Source organism: Mirounga leonina, unplaced genomic scaffold, assembly GCF_011800145.1.
Source record: "Mirounga leonina isolate KUSES-001 unplaced genomic scaffold, KU_Mleo_1.0 Mir_180, whole genome shotgun sequence".
Taxonomy (NCBI): Eukaryota; Metazoa; Chordata; class Mammalia; order Carnivora; family Phocidae; genus Mirounga; species Mirounga leonina.
This window is the reverse complement of record NW_023270469.1, coordinates 19,000,915-19,021,264: the sequence shown is the minus strand read 5'-3', so window position 1 is coordinate 19,021,264 and position 20,350 is coordinate 19,000,915. Positions and strand designations below refer to the sequence as shown.

Below are 20,350 nucleotides of genomic sequence, written 5' to 3'. Positions count from 1 at the left end.
CTAAAGACAGATCAACCTACTGAGTGACACTTGGGAGAACAGCTGGTTTCATGTTTTTTACAAACCTTTTAAACTGCCCTTCACCGTTGCAAAAGTGCTGCATATTCATTATAAATAGAGAACAATACAGAAATGCAAAGCAGAGAATCAAAGTCTTACGTGATCTGGTTCCCACCCTACTCCCAAAGGCATTCTACCTTGAAGAGCAAAAAGATGTCGTCTGGCTGCCAAATGGTGTCAAGACTGCCCTCTCCTTCGTTAAGATCCCCACACTGGCAGATAAGGCTCTTACCAGCAACATCACTAACAGACATCCAGGGCTCTGTTGGGAACAGACTAAAGGAGCCATTCTCAAATCGGAGTGTGCACCTGAATCACCTGGGAGGCTTGTTAAAACATATTTCTGATTCAGGGGCTCCTGGGTCGCACAGTCGGTTGAGCTTCCGACTCTTGGTTTTTGGCTCAGGTCAGGATCTTAGGATCATGAGATCGAGCCCCGCATCAGGCTCTGCGCTCCGCACGGGGTCGGCTTGGGCCTCTCTCTCCCTCTCCCTCTGGCCCTTCCCACTGTGCTCTCTCTCTCTCAAATAGATAAATAAATCTTTAAAGGGGGAGGGGGACATTTCTGATTCAGTAGCTCTGAGGGAGCCTGGGAATGGGATTTCTAAAAAGTTCCTTGGTGATGCGGAGGCTGGTCTTCTGGGGACTACACTCTGAGAACCACAGCACAGAAGGAAGCAGGACCTCAACTGGCTCAGTAACAACATCATCAGCAAAGAAAAAGTTCGAGAAGAATGAGCAGGACACATGCTAGGGGACAGAGGCGAGCGAGTCACGGGGTGTACAAATCCACCTGTGTTTTAACCAATGCAGCTCACTCACCACGGCAGCAATTTCCGCTCCGGTCTTGTGGTTCAGAGCAGCTAATACAATCGAGGCAATAAAGAAAAAGAAAGTGCTGAGTCCAGTGTTGACCAAATCCTAAAGAAAGAGATAAAGTCACTTGAAAAGAATTACTTCATGCTTTGCCCTAAAAGCAGCTGAAGGATTTTCAAAATAAGGAGCACAACATCCAGCCTCTCTTATGGTTCCGTATTTTAGTCCTGATGGCCCAGGGGTACTGGACCCATGAAGGAAGGGGAAGATGGTAGCAGCGTATGGCGTGTATCGCCTGATCTATCACCACGGCAAAATTCACGTTTTAACCAAGCACGCTGTCATTCCTTAATGAATTATTATAGAAACCCAAACGGACTAACCCATCAAGGACATGCCTGTTAACTACTGTTTAGAATTCTATTGTCATCTTCTAAAAATACGCTCGAATCACCTTTCATTTGCATGGACAACACTCCCCAGGAGTCCAGAACGTACCGAAACTGGTGAAATCCCCTCCAACATCCCCTCATTCACATATGACATGATAAGTGCACTGTTTTCAGGCCTAGACAACACCCTTAGCCAGACCTCATGCTCTTTCCTATGCGTGGTCTTTCAAGGCTCTATGTGGCTAAAACCTAGAGGATTTTCTCGTAAGCTTTCTGAAAAGCAAATGAGGTTACTATCCAATGCTTCAAAGATTTAACTCTAGTCGGGGCGCCTGGGTGGCTCAGTTGGTTAAGCCACTGCCTTCGGCTCAGGTCATGATCCCGGAGTCCCGGGATCGAGCCCTGCATCGGGCTCCCTGCTCAGCGGGGAGTCTGCTTCTCCCTCTGACCCTCCCCCTTCTCACGCTCTCTCTATCTCATTCTCTCTCTCAAATAAATAAAAAAAAATCTTAAAAAAAAAAAAAGCTCAGTTCTGGGTAAGGTGCTGTAGGGACAAGGAAGAAGATAAAATGTATTTTCTGAACCAAAAACTATTCAGAAGTAGGGGGAACGTTTTATGATTCAATGCTGAGGCCAGATATCAAACAAAACTGTATATACATTAGGGGTGACTACGTAAAAATATAAATGTGGTCAAGGGCCCGTACGCATTAAAGAGGTTCATGTTGTTTGTCTAGGATGTCCACATTTGGAAATTCATCTTAAATACCACACTAGTGCAGAAAGGTCTCAGTGTAAGGATGTTCGTCATAGAACTTAAAATCGCAAAAAAATGGGGAAGCAAACAAAATGCTCACGAACAGGATTTGTGAAATAAAACGGTATCGCCACAATGGAACACTATGCGGTCATTAAAAATAATGATATAGTTGTACATTTAACATGGAATATACTTAAAATAGTTTAAGTAAAAAAGCATGATTCTGACGGTTCCGTTCTTCCCCCCCTCACACATCACAACATACATGCCTATGGAAGAGCTAGTTCACATGGTCTGGAAGGTTGTCACACCAAGTGACGCAAGTGGTAACCCTGATGCGTTGTATCATGTGTGACTTTTTAACGGCTTCAGTGAGATACAACTCATATGCCGTATAAGACGCCCAATTAAAATGGACAATTCAATCACCACGATCTAGTTTTAGAACATTTTCAGCACTCCATTAGCAGGTAATTCTTCATCCCTCCCCTAATCCTAGGCAACCACTGCTAACCTGCTTTCTGGCTCTGTGGATCTTCCTATTCTGGACACTTCATATAAACAGAATTATATAATATGTGGTGTTTTGTGACTGGCTTCTTCCACTCAGGATGATGGTTCTAAGGATCACTCACGTTGGAGCATGTATCAACACTTCACTCCTTTCTAGTACTATGTCGTAGTCCACTGTATGGATACGCCACATTTTATCTACCTTTTCACCAGTGTTTGGACATTTGAGTTGTTTCTACTTTCCAGTTGTTTTAAATAACCCTACTATGAACTTACAAGCTTTTGGGTAGACATATGTTTTCACTGGTCTTGGATCACCCACATGATTTTATTTTTTTCTTTTATTATCTGCATGTTCCAGCTTTTCTGTAACAGACATTGCTCTGCACAGTTTATAAGGCTTAAACATGGGGCGCCTGAGTGGCTCAGTCGTTAAGCGTCTGCCTTCGGCTCAGGTCATGCTCCCAGGGTCCTGGGATCGAGCCCCGCGTCGGGCTCCCTGCTCCGCGGGAAGCCTGCTTCTCCCTCTCCCACTCCCCCTGCCTGTGTTCCCTCTCTCGCTGTCTCTCTCTGTCAAATAAATAAATAAAATCTTAAAAAAAAAAAATAAATAAAATGCTTAAAAGTGGAATACTGCAGGTGTTGGTCAGCATCAACTACTTGAGTTCTGTGTCCACGAAACAAAAATCAAGGCTTGTAGGTTCACCCTTCACATTAGGGGGAACACAGACACGCCCTCTGACTGGGCTTTGGGGGTTTGTAGTCAACAACAGTGATTAATCTTTTTTAATGCTTTTACTGGGACGTGTACTCTATCAGCCACATGCTTTCCAGTTTGCCCCAGCCGTCCCCACTCCCTACGGTCTCACAGCCCCCCCCCCCACTTCATGCTTCCGGTCTGGTCCCCAGAACACTCAAGGCTGCAGCCCCTCCGTGTGCTAGGGGATGAAGAGGAAATCCGCCCTCACACACACACACTCCCGGCTGTCTCCTTCAGTGACACACCGGCAGGTACAGGGGTGAACCCCTGTAACTCCAATAATGGGTCAACAGGATGTGGCCTAGAGGGTGTGAACCCAAGGCCCACTGGCCGTATCTGGCCCAAGGACGGGTTTGACTTGCACAGCATTCAAAACAAATTTGAACATGCCAATACTTAAATACCAGAAGACTGTACATAAAAAACGGACTTCTTAAAAGAAAAAAAGAAGCTTCTAGCTGCTCTTGAAAAGCTGTTCTCGAAGTGCCCTAAAGCAACTACACAGTCAGCTGGGGCTGGGGAAGAGAACGACCTGCCCCATCTCCCCATCTCCCCGTCTCCCCGTCGCCCCGCCTCCAGCTCATGTTCTCAGAGGCCCAGCCCCAGCAGGCCCTGAGTCTCCAACCCCGCTCCCGTCCCAGAGAATGGGCCATCCAGCAACGTGCCCTGCCCCCCCCACACCCAGTGGGCACCCACTCATCTTTCCAGGCCCAGCTGGCACCGGGCTTTTTCTCTGAACAACCCCTGCTGACACCCATTCCAGGCTTCTGCCCCGAGGAATCTACGACCTCCTTGCCTGGGTTCCACCAGGCCCCACACACAACTGGATTTTACGGAGCACACTTACCAAAGCGCGAGCAGCTTGCATCGACCTGCCCTGTGCTTTCGGTTCCCAAATCCTGGCACAAAGCAGGTGTCCAATACACGGCTGCTGGCCTGACCACAGGGGAGACGGCTGTAAACAGGCTCAGCCCCAGGCTCTCACTGCGGTCGCTCCCAAGCCACCGGGCTCTGTGGCCGGCTCTGGTGTGAGCTCTACACATGCACGAGACAGGAAGTTCACAGCCACTAGTCCACGCATGGACTTGTGCTCGAGTGGCCCCAGTGACAAAGGGACAGTCATAACACTGACAACAGTGGCATATACCCTCCGTGGAATCCCTGTTGTGTCAAGTGTGTGTGTGTGTGTGTGTGTGTGTGTGTTACGTCACCAATCCTCGCCTAATTATGATCCAAAATACGTATAAAGCAGGAGACGTGCTAGTTTGTCCTACTTTTACAGGAAAAGATGAGTACGGTATGATAAAAAATATGTACTTGGTCTTTGTCCCCAGTTCCTTGGCATTTCCTGAGTGATGATAGGAGTGTCTTTTGTGATTCATAAGGAGCCCCTCTCAACCACTCCTGAGCTTATGGTAATGAGGTGAGTCTGGGGAGCCCCCCTGGATAGTTTCAGGATGGGAGCTGGTTACCAGAAAAACCAACCAGGCTGTTAGAAGGTTGGAACTTTCAGCCCCACCCCCACCAACCTCCAGGGAGGGGAGAGGGGCTAAGGATTGACTTCAACCTCCAAACGGCCGATGATTTTAACTCCATCATGCCTACGTAATGAAATCTCCATGAAAACCCCCGAAGGACGGTGTTCAGGGAGCTTCCAAGCTGGTGACTATATACCTATGCTGGGAGGGTGCTGTACCCCAACTCCGTGAGGACAGAGGCTCCAGCACGTTGAGACTCTTCTGGATCCTGCCCTATACATACGCATCTCTTCCATCTGCCTGTTCCTGAGTTGCATCCTTTACGGCAAACCAATAAGCACAGGTAAAGCACTCTTCCCAAGTTCTGTAAGTTGCTCTAGAGAATTATGAACCTGAGGAGGCAAATCTGCAGTTGGTGCAGGTCACCTGGGAGCCCCGCTGGTGGCAGGTGTCTGAAGCAGGGGCAGTCTCATGGGACTGAGCCCTTCTCCCGGGGGTCTGTGCCAACTTTAAGAGTTAGTGTCGGAACAGAGCTGAATTTTTGGACACCTCGTTGGTGTCAGAGAATTAGAGAACTGCTTGGTGTGGAAAAACTACACAGATTTGGTGTCAGGAAAAAAAAAGACATATATTTGGTGTGAAAAGTGGTGTCAGGAAACACTATACCATGAGTCATGGCCAAGGCCTTGGGGCTCTGCAGGTGGCCCCGCTGGGTGACTCAGACTATCCCCACTCAACACCCAACCTGGGTTCTTGATTGTGAAGGTCTGTGGGGTGAGCAGGGGCCACTGAAGCACTGAGAAGGAGCACCAAGGAGGAAGAAGAACAGCCAGGACAGTGTGGTATCACGGGAGGCAGAGTGGAAAATACAGCAGGAGGCACAGAACATTCCATGGCAGTTCTCACACTGTTCGGTGGGGGTGGGGCGGGGGAGAACTGAGGAAGAGCCAGGGGATCCAGGAACATGGAGGCCCCAATGACCCCGACCAGAGGACTTTCAAGGATGTCAAGTTTATCTCCCGACCCAGACGGGTGGCTCCACAATCTTTACCATTCTTTATTCAACTGTACATTTTATTTTTTATTTTTTAAAGATTTAATTTATTTATTTGACAGAGAGAGACAGCGAGAGAGGGAACACAAGCAGGGGGAGTGGGAGAGGGAGAAGCAGGCCTCCCGCTGAGCAGGGAGCCCAATGCGGGGCTCGATCCCAGGACCCCGGGATCATGACCTGAGCCTAAGGCAGACACTTAACGACTGAGCCACCCAGGTGCCCCTCAACTGTACATTTTAATGAATTTTTCTGAGTGAGCTGTATTTGACAGTAAAAGGTGAGAAAAGAGAAATGAGGAGGAGGGAAGCAGAGAACAGAAGTGCAGACCTCCCTCCTTGTTAGGAAGTTCGGCTAAGCAGTCCGTGAGGGACTCAGAGTGCTGGCTAAGGAGACCGGGAGCCCCTAGCAGCTTTCAGTGGCAGGCAGGGAATGGAGGGAGAGGGCTGGGGTGAGGGAGGAGGCCTAGGGCACTAACTAAACACAGGTGGGACACAAAGGTGTATAAGCCTCTAATACACAGAGAAAAACAAGTATCGCAGGATAAGTCCCACAGATTCATCAAAAACAAGCAAACCCAGAGCTAACAGAAGCTTTCTGCTTGCATCACATAATGCTTGTATAAAATATACACTTTGCATCTTCCTCCTTATTTACCATTTTCCATGATTATTTTTGTGTCAACATATGCTCATGAAATGACCATTTTTCTAATTCTATACCAATCACACCCTAGTTCACTCATTAGTTGGCTCTACTGAGGACAAAATATTCTCACCACCTTGTTAGAGAAACACAGCACGGTCAAGGCCAGCCCTCTGGAGCGACTCAATGAACTGTGTCCAGCCCTGAAGAACTCACTTATTCTCCCCTCCTAGAGAACAGATGACCTGAGCTCCCCTAAGTAAGTACCACTTCCTCAAGTTCATGTACTCATGCATTCTTCTGTTGAATAAGCATACACCTTCATCTGCTCTGAAAGGGTGGAAATTCTGGAAAAGATCCCAAAGGACTGAAACCGTTCTCAAGTGACAATATCAGCCAGGCGTTTGCCCCACCCAACGCCGTCCAGAAGAAAAGGACGTATGTGAACTTTCCAGTGAAAAAGATGCACTTCAATATGACCCAATAATGTGGTAGTCAACAAGCAGGAAGCCCTTCATGTTTAAAATAGAAGAATCAGAATTCCCGAATGCTCACTAAAGAGGTATTTCTGGGGATAGAGACCAGTATGAATTAGTTACTAAGTTGCAGAATGAGGTCTTTTAACAGATTTATAGTCAAATCAGTAGATAAGACTGAATTAGGGGAGTGAAGTCAAACCTGGCAGAAGTCTGCAGGGGGAACATGTGGCTGATAGGAAACAAGGGATCGTCGCTTGCGGTAATACTAACATCTCTCGGACTGGCGGCAGCGCACGCTGGCTTGAGGTCCCTTATACACACGGTCTCATTTCATTCTTAAAACAAGCCTCTAATGGGGCGCCTGGGTGGCTCAGTCGTTTAGCAGCTGCATTCAGCTCGGGTCATGATCCCAGGGTCCTGGGATCGAGTCCCACATCAGGTTCCCTCCTCGGCGGGAAGCCTGCTCTCCCTCTCCCACTCCCGCTGCTTGTGTTCCTGCTCTCGCTATCTCTGTCTCTGTCAAATAAATAAATAAAATCTTTAAAAAAAAAACAAGCCTCTAAAATACTATCATCTCCACTTTACCAATGGTGGCCTTCAACACGGGGCTCTAAGTGACCTGCCCAGGGTCCCACACAGCCCTTAAGAGCCCCCCTACATTTGAACACAGATCTGACTCAAAGGCCCTGGTCTTAACCTTCCCGGCAGCCACCTCTTTGTCAGATAGGCCTTCTACCACTCGCATTTTGGTTGCAGGAGGTTTATGAGGTTCTCCTATGCTGTCAACTCTGTGGGCAATTTTTTTTTAAAGATTTTATTTTTAAGTAATCTCCACACCCAACATGGGGCTCGAGCATATAGCCCTGAGAACAAGAGTCGCACACTCCACCGACTGAGCCAGCCAGGCACCCTTGTGAGAATTTTCTAATGGAGAAGACAAACTTTATCTTAAAAATAGCTGAGATGCTATGGGGCGCCTGGGTGGCACAGTCGGTGGAGTGTCCGACTCTTCGTGATCTCGGGGTCATGAGGTCGAGCCCTGCATCAGGCTCCGTGCTCAGCACGGAGTCTCCTTGGGTTTCTGTCTCTCTCCCCCTCTATCCTTCCCACCCCTCTTGCCCTCCCTGCCCCCCGCACGGATGCGCTCTCTCTCTCTCAAATAAATCTTTCTTTTTTTTTTTAAGATTTCATTTATTTGACAGAGAGAGACACAGCGAGAGAGGGAACACAAGCAGGGGGAGGGACAGAGGAAGAAGCAGGCTTCCCGCCCAGCAGGCACCGAAGTGTGAGGCAGCTGATGGTGCTTTCCTGTGACTCTCTGACTGATCCCCTTTGAGCTCTTGCACATGCTTGTTTGCAAAGACACGTCAAGAAAACCAAGTGCTTCATCTAGAACTAATGATGTAATGTATGGGGATTAACATAAGAATAAAAAAAAAAAGAAAAAAAAAGAAAACCAAGTGCAACTAAGTTTCCTTTCTCATTTAGCAGGATAAGGAAAAGTAACACAAGATGGGCCAGGACAGGACCAGCCCGGAGCTTTCCATGCCAATCTGAAGGTAAGGCTGTCAAAAGAGGGTTGAGAACCCAGACCCTCGAGAGCACATGCTTCTGATCAAACCACCAAACCTTCCGCGTCCTCCCACTTGCTTTGAATTTAATGCTAATCCTAGGCTTTGCAAGTCACCGGCACTTTCATTCCTATTTTCAATTCTTCCTGAATCAATACTTTTGTAAATGGCTTTTGGGTCCAGTGTGAAAAATATGCAAACGTTTTAATTCCATTTTTCTCTTCCCAGGTTCTATAAATATCAACATTACCAATCTTCTCAGAGGATCATTAAATTGAAATGACATCTTTAAAGGGGTCAAAATAATTGTTATATGATGGTTCTACCATTACTGAAGATTCAATTTACTTTATAGTTTTACTCAACCCAGTAAAGACAGTTAAAATTTCACAGCTGCATTACAATAAAGTAAGTATCAAAATGAACTGGAACCAAACAAGATTGCAGAGAGATTCCAGCTTGCCCCTGGAGCCGAGGAGCACCCAATCCTTTCAAGGTCAGAGAGTGGTGGTGACTTGTACTCACTGTCAGGTTCCAGTTGATCTGGGGGATCCTCATGTGAAGGTTCAGACTGAACAGAATCAGCAAGACTCCAGTCACTACAAACGCACTACAGCTCACAAACTCAAAAAAGTAGAGGCCTTCACACGGGGAGCACTCCATGATGGTCTCTATGCAGACGAATGCAATCAGGGCCAAAATCTACGAAGAAAATTGGAAACACACACATGTGTGTATATTTAGTACACATCCATGGACATATGTGCCTGCCACATTTATTTTTTTTTTTTTAAGATTTTATTTATTTATTTGAGAGAGAGAGAATGAGAGACAGAGAGCATGAGAGGGAGGAGGGTCAGAGGGAGAAGCAGACTCCCTGCCGAGCAGGGAGCCCGATGTGGGACTCAATCCAGGGACTCCAGGATCATGACCTGAGCCGAAGGCAGCCGCTCAACCAACTGAGCCACCCAGGCGCCCCTGTGCCTGCCACATTTAAATAAAACTCCACCACCACCACATGCGGCCAGTGTTCCCCTGGGGACGACAGTATCGCTGTCAGCAATATGATCTGATGAAATTCTTATGGAACACCAGCTATGGAGGCCTTAAGGAAAGGATCGAATTCCTAACGTGAACACCTACACCCCACTGCAGTCCCCGGACACTGTTGGGGTGAGGCTCGGCCCTTGGGAGGAAACAGTAAGGAACGGCTCTGCGATGTTTTTGGTTCTTCCTCCGCCACTAGTAAGTGGACGCTGCCGACACACGTTTCTAATTTCTAGTCCCTACCACAATTATGCCAAACATCGAGAGGGTAGGGTCCAAATGGTGTCTGTTTATGCCATCTGCAACTACCCTGGGGGTTCAGGCAGAGGTCACGCAGGCTGACTGTGACCCCGGAGGGCTGTAAGACAGAGAAGGGTATTATCTCCTCTTCTCCCAATTATAAGCGCCTAAAATCGAGGCCCACCTAATTCATTCACGAGCTGTGCTTTTCAAAAGTGATCACTGGACTTAGCCATTAGAAAGTCGGAATGGAGGTTTATAAAAACATTGAAAAATCTACCAATAATGGCACCAATTTCTCCCTGAAGGACCAAAGTAACGTTCCAGCAATATGTCCCAAGAGAATGGAGATCATCGTCAAACAGGTATGAATGGAAATTACCAGGTGAGCTTTTAAAGGTAGATTTCAGGACAAGGAGGCAGCCCAAAGGCTGAGTTGATGGCCCAGTGAGCAAAGAAAGGTCAGGTGGTCTTGCACCTAAAACCAGATCAGTCTTGGGCTCCTGGCCTCTATTCTAGCACTTTTCTAACCAAGCACCTCACAGCCCACGACACGTCCAGCCTGGGCCAGAACCTGAGGCGAGCCCCCACTTCAAAGGTCCAGGACGTGTAGGCAGGCGGCTCTGTGGTCCCAGATCTGTCCTCAGAGCCAGCAACATCAGCATCACCAGGGAGCCGGAGAGAAGTGCAGAATTTCTGCCTCTCCCCCTTGACCTACAGAGTCAGAATGGTTGTGGGTTTTTTTGACAGGATCCCCAGATATTCAAGTGTGGGAAACATATAAGGCACAGGCTATTCTGTGGCCCCCCTCTGCCACCTGGAGTCCCACGCATGCCTTTCAGTGCCCCACTCAATGCCACCTCCTCCCAACGCCTTCCCTGATTGTCTCTCCTCCCGACAGACATTATTTGATTCCAGTCTCTCCCAGGGAAGCTTGTTCATCTATGATTGCATTCTACCCTTTTTTATACTTGCCACATGCCTCCCTCTGCCTCCTGAGCTCTCTGAGGGCAGCGGCCAGCCCATCTCTCTCCACCCGAGACACCAAGCGCTGTTACTTGCACACCACCAGCTAATAGGGGGGTTGGGGGCACTAAAAACCCACACCCACAACTGCTGACATGCTTGGCAGGGTCTCCACGTAAAAGGCAGGGCAGGGCAGCTCTGCTCTATCCATTACCAATACTCCTGCGCAGGAATCATAAAGACACCTCTCCTATCAATATGGGGTTCTGTTAAGTCAGGGTATTAGAGACAGGGCTCTTTAAGCACACACTTTGTCCTTTTCCTAATGGCTCTTTTAATTTTCTATAGAACCAGAGACTTGAATTCTCCCTCTGAATTACATGCCTGACTTGCAATCAATTCACAAAGAAGTAGTTCATGTAAGGGAAACTCCTCAACTTTTTCTTCCCCCTGTAATTGGATCTAGTAATCTTGGGCAAAAAATAACACACTGTACTGATGAGTTACAAATGTTTCTGGTATGCTAACTTCAACCATATTTGTGTGGGAAGGTAACACCTACATCCTACATTCTTAAATATTAAAATAAAAAAGTTTCAAGAATATGCAAATCTCATAGGCCACTCAATGCAGCGGTGAACAAAACAGAAATCTGCTCTCTAGCTCATAGTCTAATGAAGGAGAAGCTTTTAAAAATGAAATTAGAAGTACTGTATGATAGGCACTCTGAAGTGCAAAGGGGAAAAAAATCAAAGCAGGAAAGGATAATGCAATGTAACTAGGGCAAAGGTGTTTGAAGTGTTAGGGAGTGACATGGAAGGCCTCACTGAGAAGGTTCTAGATTTATTACAAAGTTTATTACAGTCTATTACAAAGGATAGTCAAGTGAAAGAGAACTTCAACTGCCTCCATTCTGACCTCAGTCTGTAGTCTGATGCGTTCCTTCAAGCTTATCTCTCCACTCAGGAAAAACACCCTGCAGGCAAAGCAGTCCCCGTGTTGGAAACCAAAACTACCCCCTCAAGCAACAGGGCCTGCCCTGGGCCAGCAAGACCCCGTGGGGTTGACCCCAAGAGAATCATGGACCTGACCTTTACGGCCCAGCGGCCTGTACCTACAACCTTTGTCCCACATTTTCCTCACCTACACCTAGAAGCGATGTCTGTCTTCCCGGTGTCGGCCTCACTGAAATAAATTCCTTTCTAGTCTCACCACCATCGTCTCTCTGCCTTTGGATTTTGTCAGTGGCCAGTAGCCAAACCAGGTCTGTGGGGAACACCTGGAGCCACGTGCTCTGATACCACGTTACAAAAGGATATGGCTGAACAGCAAATGAAGATACACAGGGCAAGGTCCAAAAGGGTCCTGGCACTGCTCATCTCTTGCGTTCAAGTTTTTATAGAGCTCATTCTGTAGCCCCCTTCCCCTTCCCAGAGATGAGCTGGGTTGAAAGCTCCAACTCTCTAATCACATGGTCAGTTCCCTGGCAACCAGCCCCCAGCCCGAGAGTCCCTTCATTAACACAAACTCAGATGTGGTTGAAAGAGGGTTGCTGAGAATATCAAAAGACACCTCTTACCATGTAGGAAATTTCAAGAGTTTTAGGAGCTCTGTCCCAGAAATGAGATGAAAAACAAACATATATTTCTTATTTTAAGTGACAGTATCACAAGCATTCAGATGTAGACAGAGATACGGATAGATACGCACGTACGCACAACTACACTCATAATAATTTAATCAGTCCCCTTTTGATGGGTATTTAGGCAGCTTCTAATATTCTGTTTCTAATAAACAGTACCCTTTTTTGCCTGCCTTTTGGCACAACAAATGTCAAATTTTTCTCCAGCATAATGAAGCCTAACAATTGTTGCTAAAGTAAAAGTTACCTATTGACCCACAAGAAGAAAATAAGGGCTCAAAATTATACTGGAAGCCAACAACTTCAAGGCAACCCAAGAATCCAAAGTAATTCAACTTCTAACAGTTTTGCAGTAGACAAATGTCACAATGTAAAATAGTACAGAGATGTTCAAAGAGATGCAAATAAGTAACAGTTACTGTATTTGCTAATTGGAGGATCGTGGGCGTCCTTGGTCAGAGCCCTTTCCATGGGGCACCAACCAAGTGACCAGGAGTATTTTCACAGTTGGTAAGTAAGCTGAGATTAAAAGGTTGTCAGGTTTCCACCACTGTAGCTAATTATGATCGACAACATCAAAAAGCAGGAAGGGAGGGAGAAAAAGAGTTGGCTGATTAAGTTACTATTAAAACTTTTTAAAATTTCTGGGGCGCTTGAGTGGCTGAGTTAAGTGTCTGCCTTTGGCTCAGGTCATGGTCCCGGGACCCTGGGATCGAGTCCTGCACTGGGCTCCCTGCACAGCGGGCAGCTGCTTCTCCCTCTCCCTCTGCTGCTCCCCCTGCTTGTGCTCTCATGCTCTCTGTCAAATGCATGAATAAGATCTTAAAAAAAAACAAAAAAAAAACTTTTTAAAATTTCCTAAAACCCCATGTTTCTACTGGTGGGAGTGTCAAGCGTCAAGACCTTTCTGGAGGGCCCAGTAATCAACAGCACTGTTGACCAGTACATCCCATTCTCCTCCTTCCAGGCACACTGCAGGGTTGGAGGTTTGTACTGTGAGATGTTCCCCAGGCAGATTTATTCTTAAGATGATGGAGTTTATGCCTCAGAACTCCACACTTGCCACCCTGGCTTCCTATCCCAACTCCTTTGGGCAGGTGGTAATGGGGGAACAATGGTCGTTGTGGGGAGTGGGCTAATCGGAAGCTGAGTGAGAGATTGGTTACATTTGGGTTCAGCTGTCACTTCCACCCCTAGCTAGTTACTGCAGCTTTCCCGCTGCAGGCATTGCTTCCAGATAGGCTCCGAGCTGACATCACGGAGAAGAAATGGGCCCTAAATTTCACCAGACAGATCAGGATTATATCCAATAATGCAGAGTATGCAATTATAAACACACTATACATTTTCTCCATTTTGGGTGGAAATCACATGAAATAGAATTGATCAGAAATCCAGGGTTTGTACGGCAGAAGCCTGCAGTGGGACCACAGAGCATGAGTACGTGTGTGCGTGTGTGTGGGGGGGAGATCACAACTCCTGCATCCCAGGCGGTCAGATGGTATCTGACAAACCTTGAACTGACAAGGTCAGAAAGCACTGCCCCCCCGCCAAAAAAAATGGCACACAAAACTGCCTCTATATACCTTTTTTTTTAAGATTTCATTTCTTTGTCAGAGAGAGAAAAAGACAGAAAGAGCACAAGTAGGGGGAGCTGCAGGCAGAGGGAGAAGCGGGCTCCCCGCAGAGCAAGGAGCCTGATGCGGGACATGATCCCAGGACCCCGGGATCATGACCTGAGTGAACTGAAGGCAAACGCCTAACCCACTGAGCCACCCAGGCATCCCTGTATGCTTTTTCAGTATTAAACAGATCATACTAAAAATTCAAGTATGACCTGTGTTAGAGGAAGCCAAAAACAAAAACAGAAAGAACATATTTTTAAACTCGTAATTTTGTGTGCTTCTCATTAAAAGTACTCACTCTCATACCTACCTTTCTATTTTTAATTTTACTTATTTTTCCTTACAGTGGGCCTCCAAAACCACAACAGTCTCAAGCCACTTCAGCCTGGATCTACTCCTGGGCTCGGGTAAACAAAGGTGTGAATGGGTGAGAGATCTGTTACTTCGTTACTTCCGGCAGTGGCCGGCGGGCAGGCGCACTCCGGTCTCCCTGCCACAGCTGCTTGCAAAACCCCAGGAGCAGGTGGCCTCTGAGTAAGGCTCACGGGAGATGAGTGTGCAACATGCGAGAGAAGGAAACCTCCCATGTGTTAAGCCACTGAGATTTTACGCTTGTTTGTTGCTGCAGCATAATCCAACTCATACTGACTAGACAGGGCACCCTGGGATACTGTCAAATTTCACAACATATCCTAGGTCTCTAATACAAGACTGCAAATTTTATAGGATGAGTAGGTCACTCACTCTTAAAGACACCAGTTTGACAAACTCTTACTGCTTCATCAAGGTTAAGATATAGACATACTGTTTTAAAACAAAAGAATAAAATATTCAGAATTTCATTTCAGGAATCCATCTATGTGGTAGGACTGTGGATAGATTTTTTTTTTTTGGAAGGCTTCTTTTATTTTCCAAAATGTTTACAATGAGTATGTGTACTTCTTTAAAAAAAAAAAAAGGGCGCCTGGGTGGCTCAGATGGTTAAGCGTCTGGCTTCGGCTCAGGTCATGATACCAGGGTCCTGGGATCGAGTCCCGCGTCGGGCTCTCTGCTCCTTGGGAGCCTGCTTCTCCCTCTGCCTCTCTCTCTCTCTGTCTCTCATGAATAAATAAATAAAATCTTAAAAAAAAAAAAAAATTCTCTATATCAACACTTTCCGAAGCACCCAGGTTTATGATGAGTTAAATGTTAGTGACCTCCAAGAATCAATCCTTATTTGTTTTGAAACCATTCATGAATTTTTTAAAATGACATTAAAAGCTCTAATGGAAAATGAAAGTCACTCTGCAAGTCCATGTTGGTCCCATTTCTTTATCAGAAGAGTTCATCATTTCTAAAGCCTTCTTTTTTTTTTGGTTGCTTAACCGATTTTAATAACATGACACAAAGCCCCTACACTTGATAGAATCATTATGCAAAATACACAGATGAATACTGTCTTCTTTTAAAAATATAAAATAAATAAGCAAGACATGTGAAAATAGTCAAGTTTCATTAAATAAATGAAAATTTTAAAAAAAGAAACTTTTGCTTTCCATATCATTTGAAAAAGGGAAATTAGCATTTTAAACAGTATTCAAGTTTAGTAAACAAATTTTTAAAAAGTATTATAAAATGTTTAACTGTCATCAGCTTCGAGGTTTATGTTGCTCCCAAATTTTGCATATAACTGAACTTTCAGATCCGCTAACACTCGCTGAATTGATTCCACTCTGGCTTCTAAGGCGTCAATTTCTTCTTGCAAATTTTTCTTTTCTTCTTCTAACATTTCCTGTGTTTCTTCTTGAGAATGGCTAATGAAAACATCACCGACTGGATAAGGTATCATTAAGCAATCATCAACTGCAAGTATGATGTCCTCACAAGCATCTTCTAAATTCTGGAGTTGTTTTTTTTTACTTCTATTTCCCCTTTCAGCTCTGTGATTCTACTTGCATTCTGTGCAAATCTGTTTATCTTTTGTTGGTCTTCAAAAGGTGGTCTTAGAGGAGAAACAGGAGAGAAAGTTGTGCGAGGTGGTGCCTGACTTCCAAACTGAGATCCTTGGTTGGCTTGCGTTTAGGAACATCAATAATGTGAGGATGCTTGGGTGGCTCAGTCATTAAGCATCTGCCTTCGGCTCAGGTCATGATCCCAGGGTCCTGGGATCAAGTCCCGCATTGGGCTCCCTGCTCCGCAGGAAGCCTGCTTCTCCCTCTCCCTCTGCTTGTGTTCTCTCCCTCGCTGTGTCTCTGTCAAATAAATAAATAAATAATCTTAAAAAAAAATACTACTACTACTATAAGGATGCTCTCAGGCCCTGTGCTGGGCACCTTCCATTCGTTGTCTGATACTCACACCCGAGTGGGAGGCAGGTGGCATCTCCATCGTGTGGCCAGAAGATTCGTCCAAGGCCCCAAAGCTATTGTTCCACACACCTCATTCCCCTACACCAGATGTCTGACCTATAACTGACCTTGGAGAAAAGCATCACTGTATGGGTTCTCTTCAAGGAAAAGAGTGTGAGACCCGCACAACCAGGGCCACGAGGGCCTCTGACAAAGCTCACAACTTGGTTACTCATTTTCAGAGGGGTCTAACTAAGTCACATCTTAGTTTTTCTAAGAAAGGTGATCCACGAGTTGCTCCTCTCTAGGGAAGCCATCCCCTGAGGAAAGCAGATTTAAACTTTTTTCTCTCCTCTCCCCTGAGACAGTAGAACGAGTAAATTTTTGTTGTTGTTGTTGTTGTTCTCAAACAAGGGAGCTAACTGCAGTGTCCATGGACCGGAGCTATGAAATTTTTTTTTAAGATTTATTTATTTATTTGACAGAGAGAGACACACAGCGAGAGAGGGAACACAAGCAGGGGGAGTGGAAGAGGGAGAAGCAGGCTTCCCGCTGAGCAGGGAGCCCGATGCGGGACTCGATCCCTGGACGCTGGGATCATGACCTGAGCCGAAGGCAGAGCCACCCAGGTGTCCCACGGAGCTCCGGATTTGAGAGAGATGGAGAATTAAGAGAAGTACGGGCTCTGGAAGGGCGGAGAGGCCCTCAGGCGCTAAAGCCACCCAGGCGGGCAGGGAGCACTGTTTAGGCAGAAGAATTCGGGAGCACTGTTTAGGCAGAAGAATTCGTTATGCGAAGGAGCCCAGAGGCAGAGGCAAATAAGTGCCTTATTGTTGAGAAGAAAGGGAGAGAGAGCACAGAGAGGGAAGGCTGCCAAGGCCTGGGGCACAAAGCAGCCAGAAGAAAACAGGAGACCCAGGGAGATGACGCACCACACCGCACCGCTCCGCGGGGTATGCCCCACGGGCACCCACATTCCGAGCCGCCTCCAACCCCCAAGGCTTCGTTTGCAGTTCCGATGAAGGACAGGAGGAATCAGGCTGTAGTTGCTCCGGGATGCTGTCGGCCTGGTCTGGTCGGGGCTTGGCCCATGTGAGGAGGCCAACTCGGCCAGTGCTCCTGACATATTTTCCAAGCTGGGTTCTGCTGTGTCAATAATTTTGCCATTTTGAAATCGTAATGCCATACGTAAGTCAAGAGCTGAACTCAAGGGAATGGATTTCAACTTCTTTGTTTGGCAAGACCCTTACCTTTAACATAAATGATTATACTTACAGCGAAAGTGAGCTTGATCACACACACACACACACACACACACACACACACACACACACACTAGACCCACAAGTCACTTATACACAATGGCTGGCCACAGCACACCGCAGTCTCAGACAAACTAAAAGAGGCTTATTTTTGGACATCCAATGACGTAGAGCACATAAACAGTGTTCCCAATGAAGTGCAAAACATTTTCTTGTTTTTTTAAAAAAGTTTCGAAAACCTTATTATGTGGTTTGATGATAGAAATGCACATGACTTCAGAAAACCACAGGACGGTCAGCATCTTTCTTGCCAAAAAAATGCCCACAACATTTTCCTGCAAATGCCACCCTGCCCCAAAAGCTACATTTTCAGACCGTTTAAATTAGTAATGGAGCAAAAACAACACACATGTAGAGGACAGAGGAAACAAACTGCCTTCAAACCGTCCGCATGCGAGGATGGTTAGCTATGCCGCCCGCATCCCTCTCCCCCTGCCTTTCTCACGTCCTTGCTTCATGGATGAAGCCGAAATCGCAGCAAGTAGTATCGCATCCCTACAGGATTCAAAAGCAAAACCTGCCCCCTTTCGTCCTCCCCCTGCTTTAACTCTGGGGTAGCTCCCCACCCGAGCATCCCCGACCAACCACCTTAAATGGCAAGGGCACTGTTTTCCTCATTGAATGAGAAACCAGCCGTCCAAGACCAGCTTTTTGCTAAAGATAAATTTAGGCCACAACAGTGAACTGCATATCCTAAGAGGCCAGGAGGAAAACCCAGCACAGCCCTGAGACCCAGAGTCCTAACAGCCCCAGAACCTCTGCAGCATCCACCTGCGGGAGGGTCCGAGAGGAGAGGAACGTACTTTAGGTGGCCAAACCCATGGCCCTCAGGGCCTTGCACACACATTCTGGGACTTGCAGATTCAAATACCTTGCCCCAGACCTTGACATATAAATTTGGGGACTACCATTTAGCAGGCTTTGTAAATAATGTCCCTAGCTCCAGAGACAATAAGGACAGTGGCCCTGCTAAGAAATTCAACATTTGCTGAGCACTTCTACTGGGGGTCCAATGATGTGGTGGGCATTGCCATTAGCATTCACACCTATTTCATCTTCAGTCCACCCTGTGAAGAACACACGGTCAGTTTGCTTGTTTTTAATCGAGATACAATAAAATCCACCCATTTAAAGTATACAATTCAGTGGATTTTAGTATATTCAGTTACACAACCATCGCCATTATGTAATTCCAGAACATTTTCAGCGTCCTAAGAGGAACGTGTTTGTCTGTCTGTCTGTCTGTCTGTTTAGCAGCAGGGCACAGGCGGCAGAGAGAACCTTACGCGGCAGCAGAGCCCGACCCAGAGCTCAATCTCACAACCTTGAGATCATGACCTGAGCCAAAATCAAGAGTCAGACGCTGAACCGACTGAGCCCCCAAGTGCCCCAAGGAACATGGATGGGTTTTGAATCCCCATCCTATTGATGAAAAAAAAACAAAAAAAAACGAGGGCAAGACATTAAGCAACCCATCCAAGATCACCAAGTCTCCAGCAGACTGGGCTGAAACCCGTCCCTGAACGCTCTACAGCACAGGTCACTGCGGATCACCCCTCCAGCCACCCTTGGCTTCCGGTGCTCTGTTCCCCCGCCCCGCCTCCCCGCAGATGGTGGGTGCTCCCCAGAGCTGTGCCTCCGTTGCTTTCCCACCCAGCACGTGTACCCAGCAGGTCTCCCTGACCCAACTCCTACTCCCACACATACTTCTCTCGTCTGAACATCTATGTAAGCTCCAGATGCAGGCTGCACCACCACTGCCCCCCACGTTCGGCATCTCCACCTCAGTGTCCCCAGGCACCCACAGAAGGGCCACAGAAACCCCATCCCCTCACTGGCCATTAGCACAGCCACTTTTTTCATCCCAAAAAGAATTGAATTGATTTTAGTTCCACAAATGAGGGGGATTACTCTTATACTGAGAGACCACAGGGTGCAAAATGAGAGCCAATGTAGCCATACAGGGGGGTCGGTGTTAGGTTACTGGAAGCTGGGATTCTTGAGTCTCAGGGCCTGTGTGCCAGTTTCACCTCTGCCTTGGAGTTCTCTGGCTCCAGGCACCTTGCGTCTCTTCTCTGGGCCTCTTCTCATCCATCTGTAAAGCGGAGGGCTATCTTGCGGGGTTGCTGCAAAGATCCGATGTAAAATCCTTAGCGCTGTGCCCGGCACACAGTGAAGGTTGAGTGACCAGCAGCCATTGTCGTTACAGCGTGAAAGGTCCAAGAGGACCTGGACTGTCTTCACCGGCTGCGTCCGGTGGGGAACGAGCACACGCGCTCCGTATCGGAATCTTCTTCCTTTTGAAGGCTGAATAATACTCCATTACATGCACACACCACATTGTGTTTGTCCATTCACCTGTCCCTGAACACCTGGGTTGCTCCCACCTTCTGGCTGTCGTGAATAATGGTGCTGTGAACGTGGGTGTACGCATCCATGTTTGAGTCCCTGCTTTCAACTCCTTTCAGGTCTACCCAGAAGTGGAACTGCCGGATCCTGTGATAATTCTACTTTTAGTTCTTAGTAATCAAAAATTTAAAAATAAGAGGTGGAAGCATAAAAATCAAAGTAATATATAAAACCCTTAAATCATAAATTTGAAAATACTAATAGGAGCTTTTTTCTTAAAAAAAAAAAAAAAAAAAAAAAAAAAAAA

General features: G+C 46.7%; 1 protein-coding gene across 1 annotated transcript in view; it reads right to left on the bottom strand.

The window, feature by feature from the left end:
- CMTM4 (CKLF like MARVEL transmembrane domain containing 4) overlaps positions 1-20,350 on the bottom strand; it is a 64,345-nt gene that overhangs the window by 6,756 nt on the left and 37,239 nt on the right. The window contains exons 2-3 of the mRNA XM_035025050.1: positions 9,051-9,227; positions 883-981 (exon numbers count right to left, since the gene is read on the bottom strand). Coding sequence (XP_034880941.1) covers positions 883-981; positions 9,051-9,227 — 276 coding nt within the window. The remainder of the gene's footprint in view (positions 1-882; positions 982-9,050; positions 9,228-20,350) is intronic.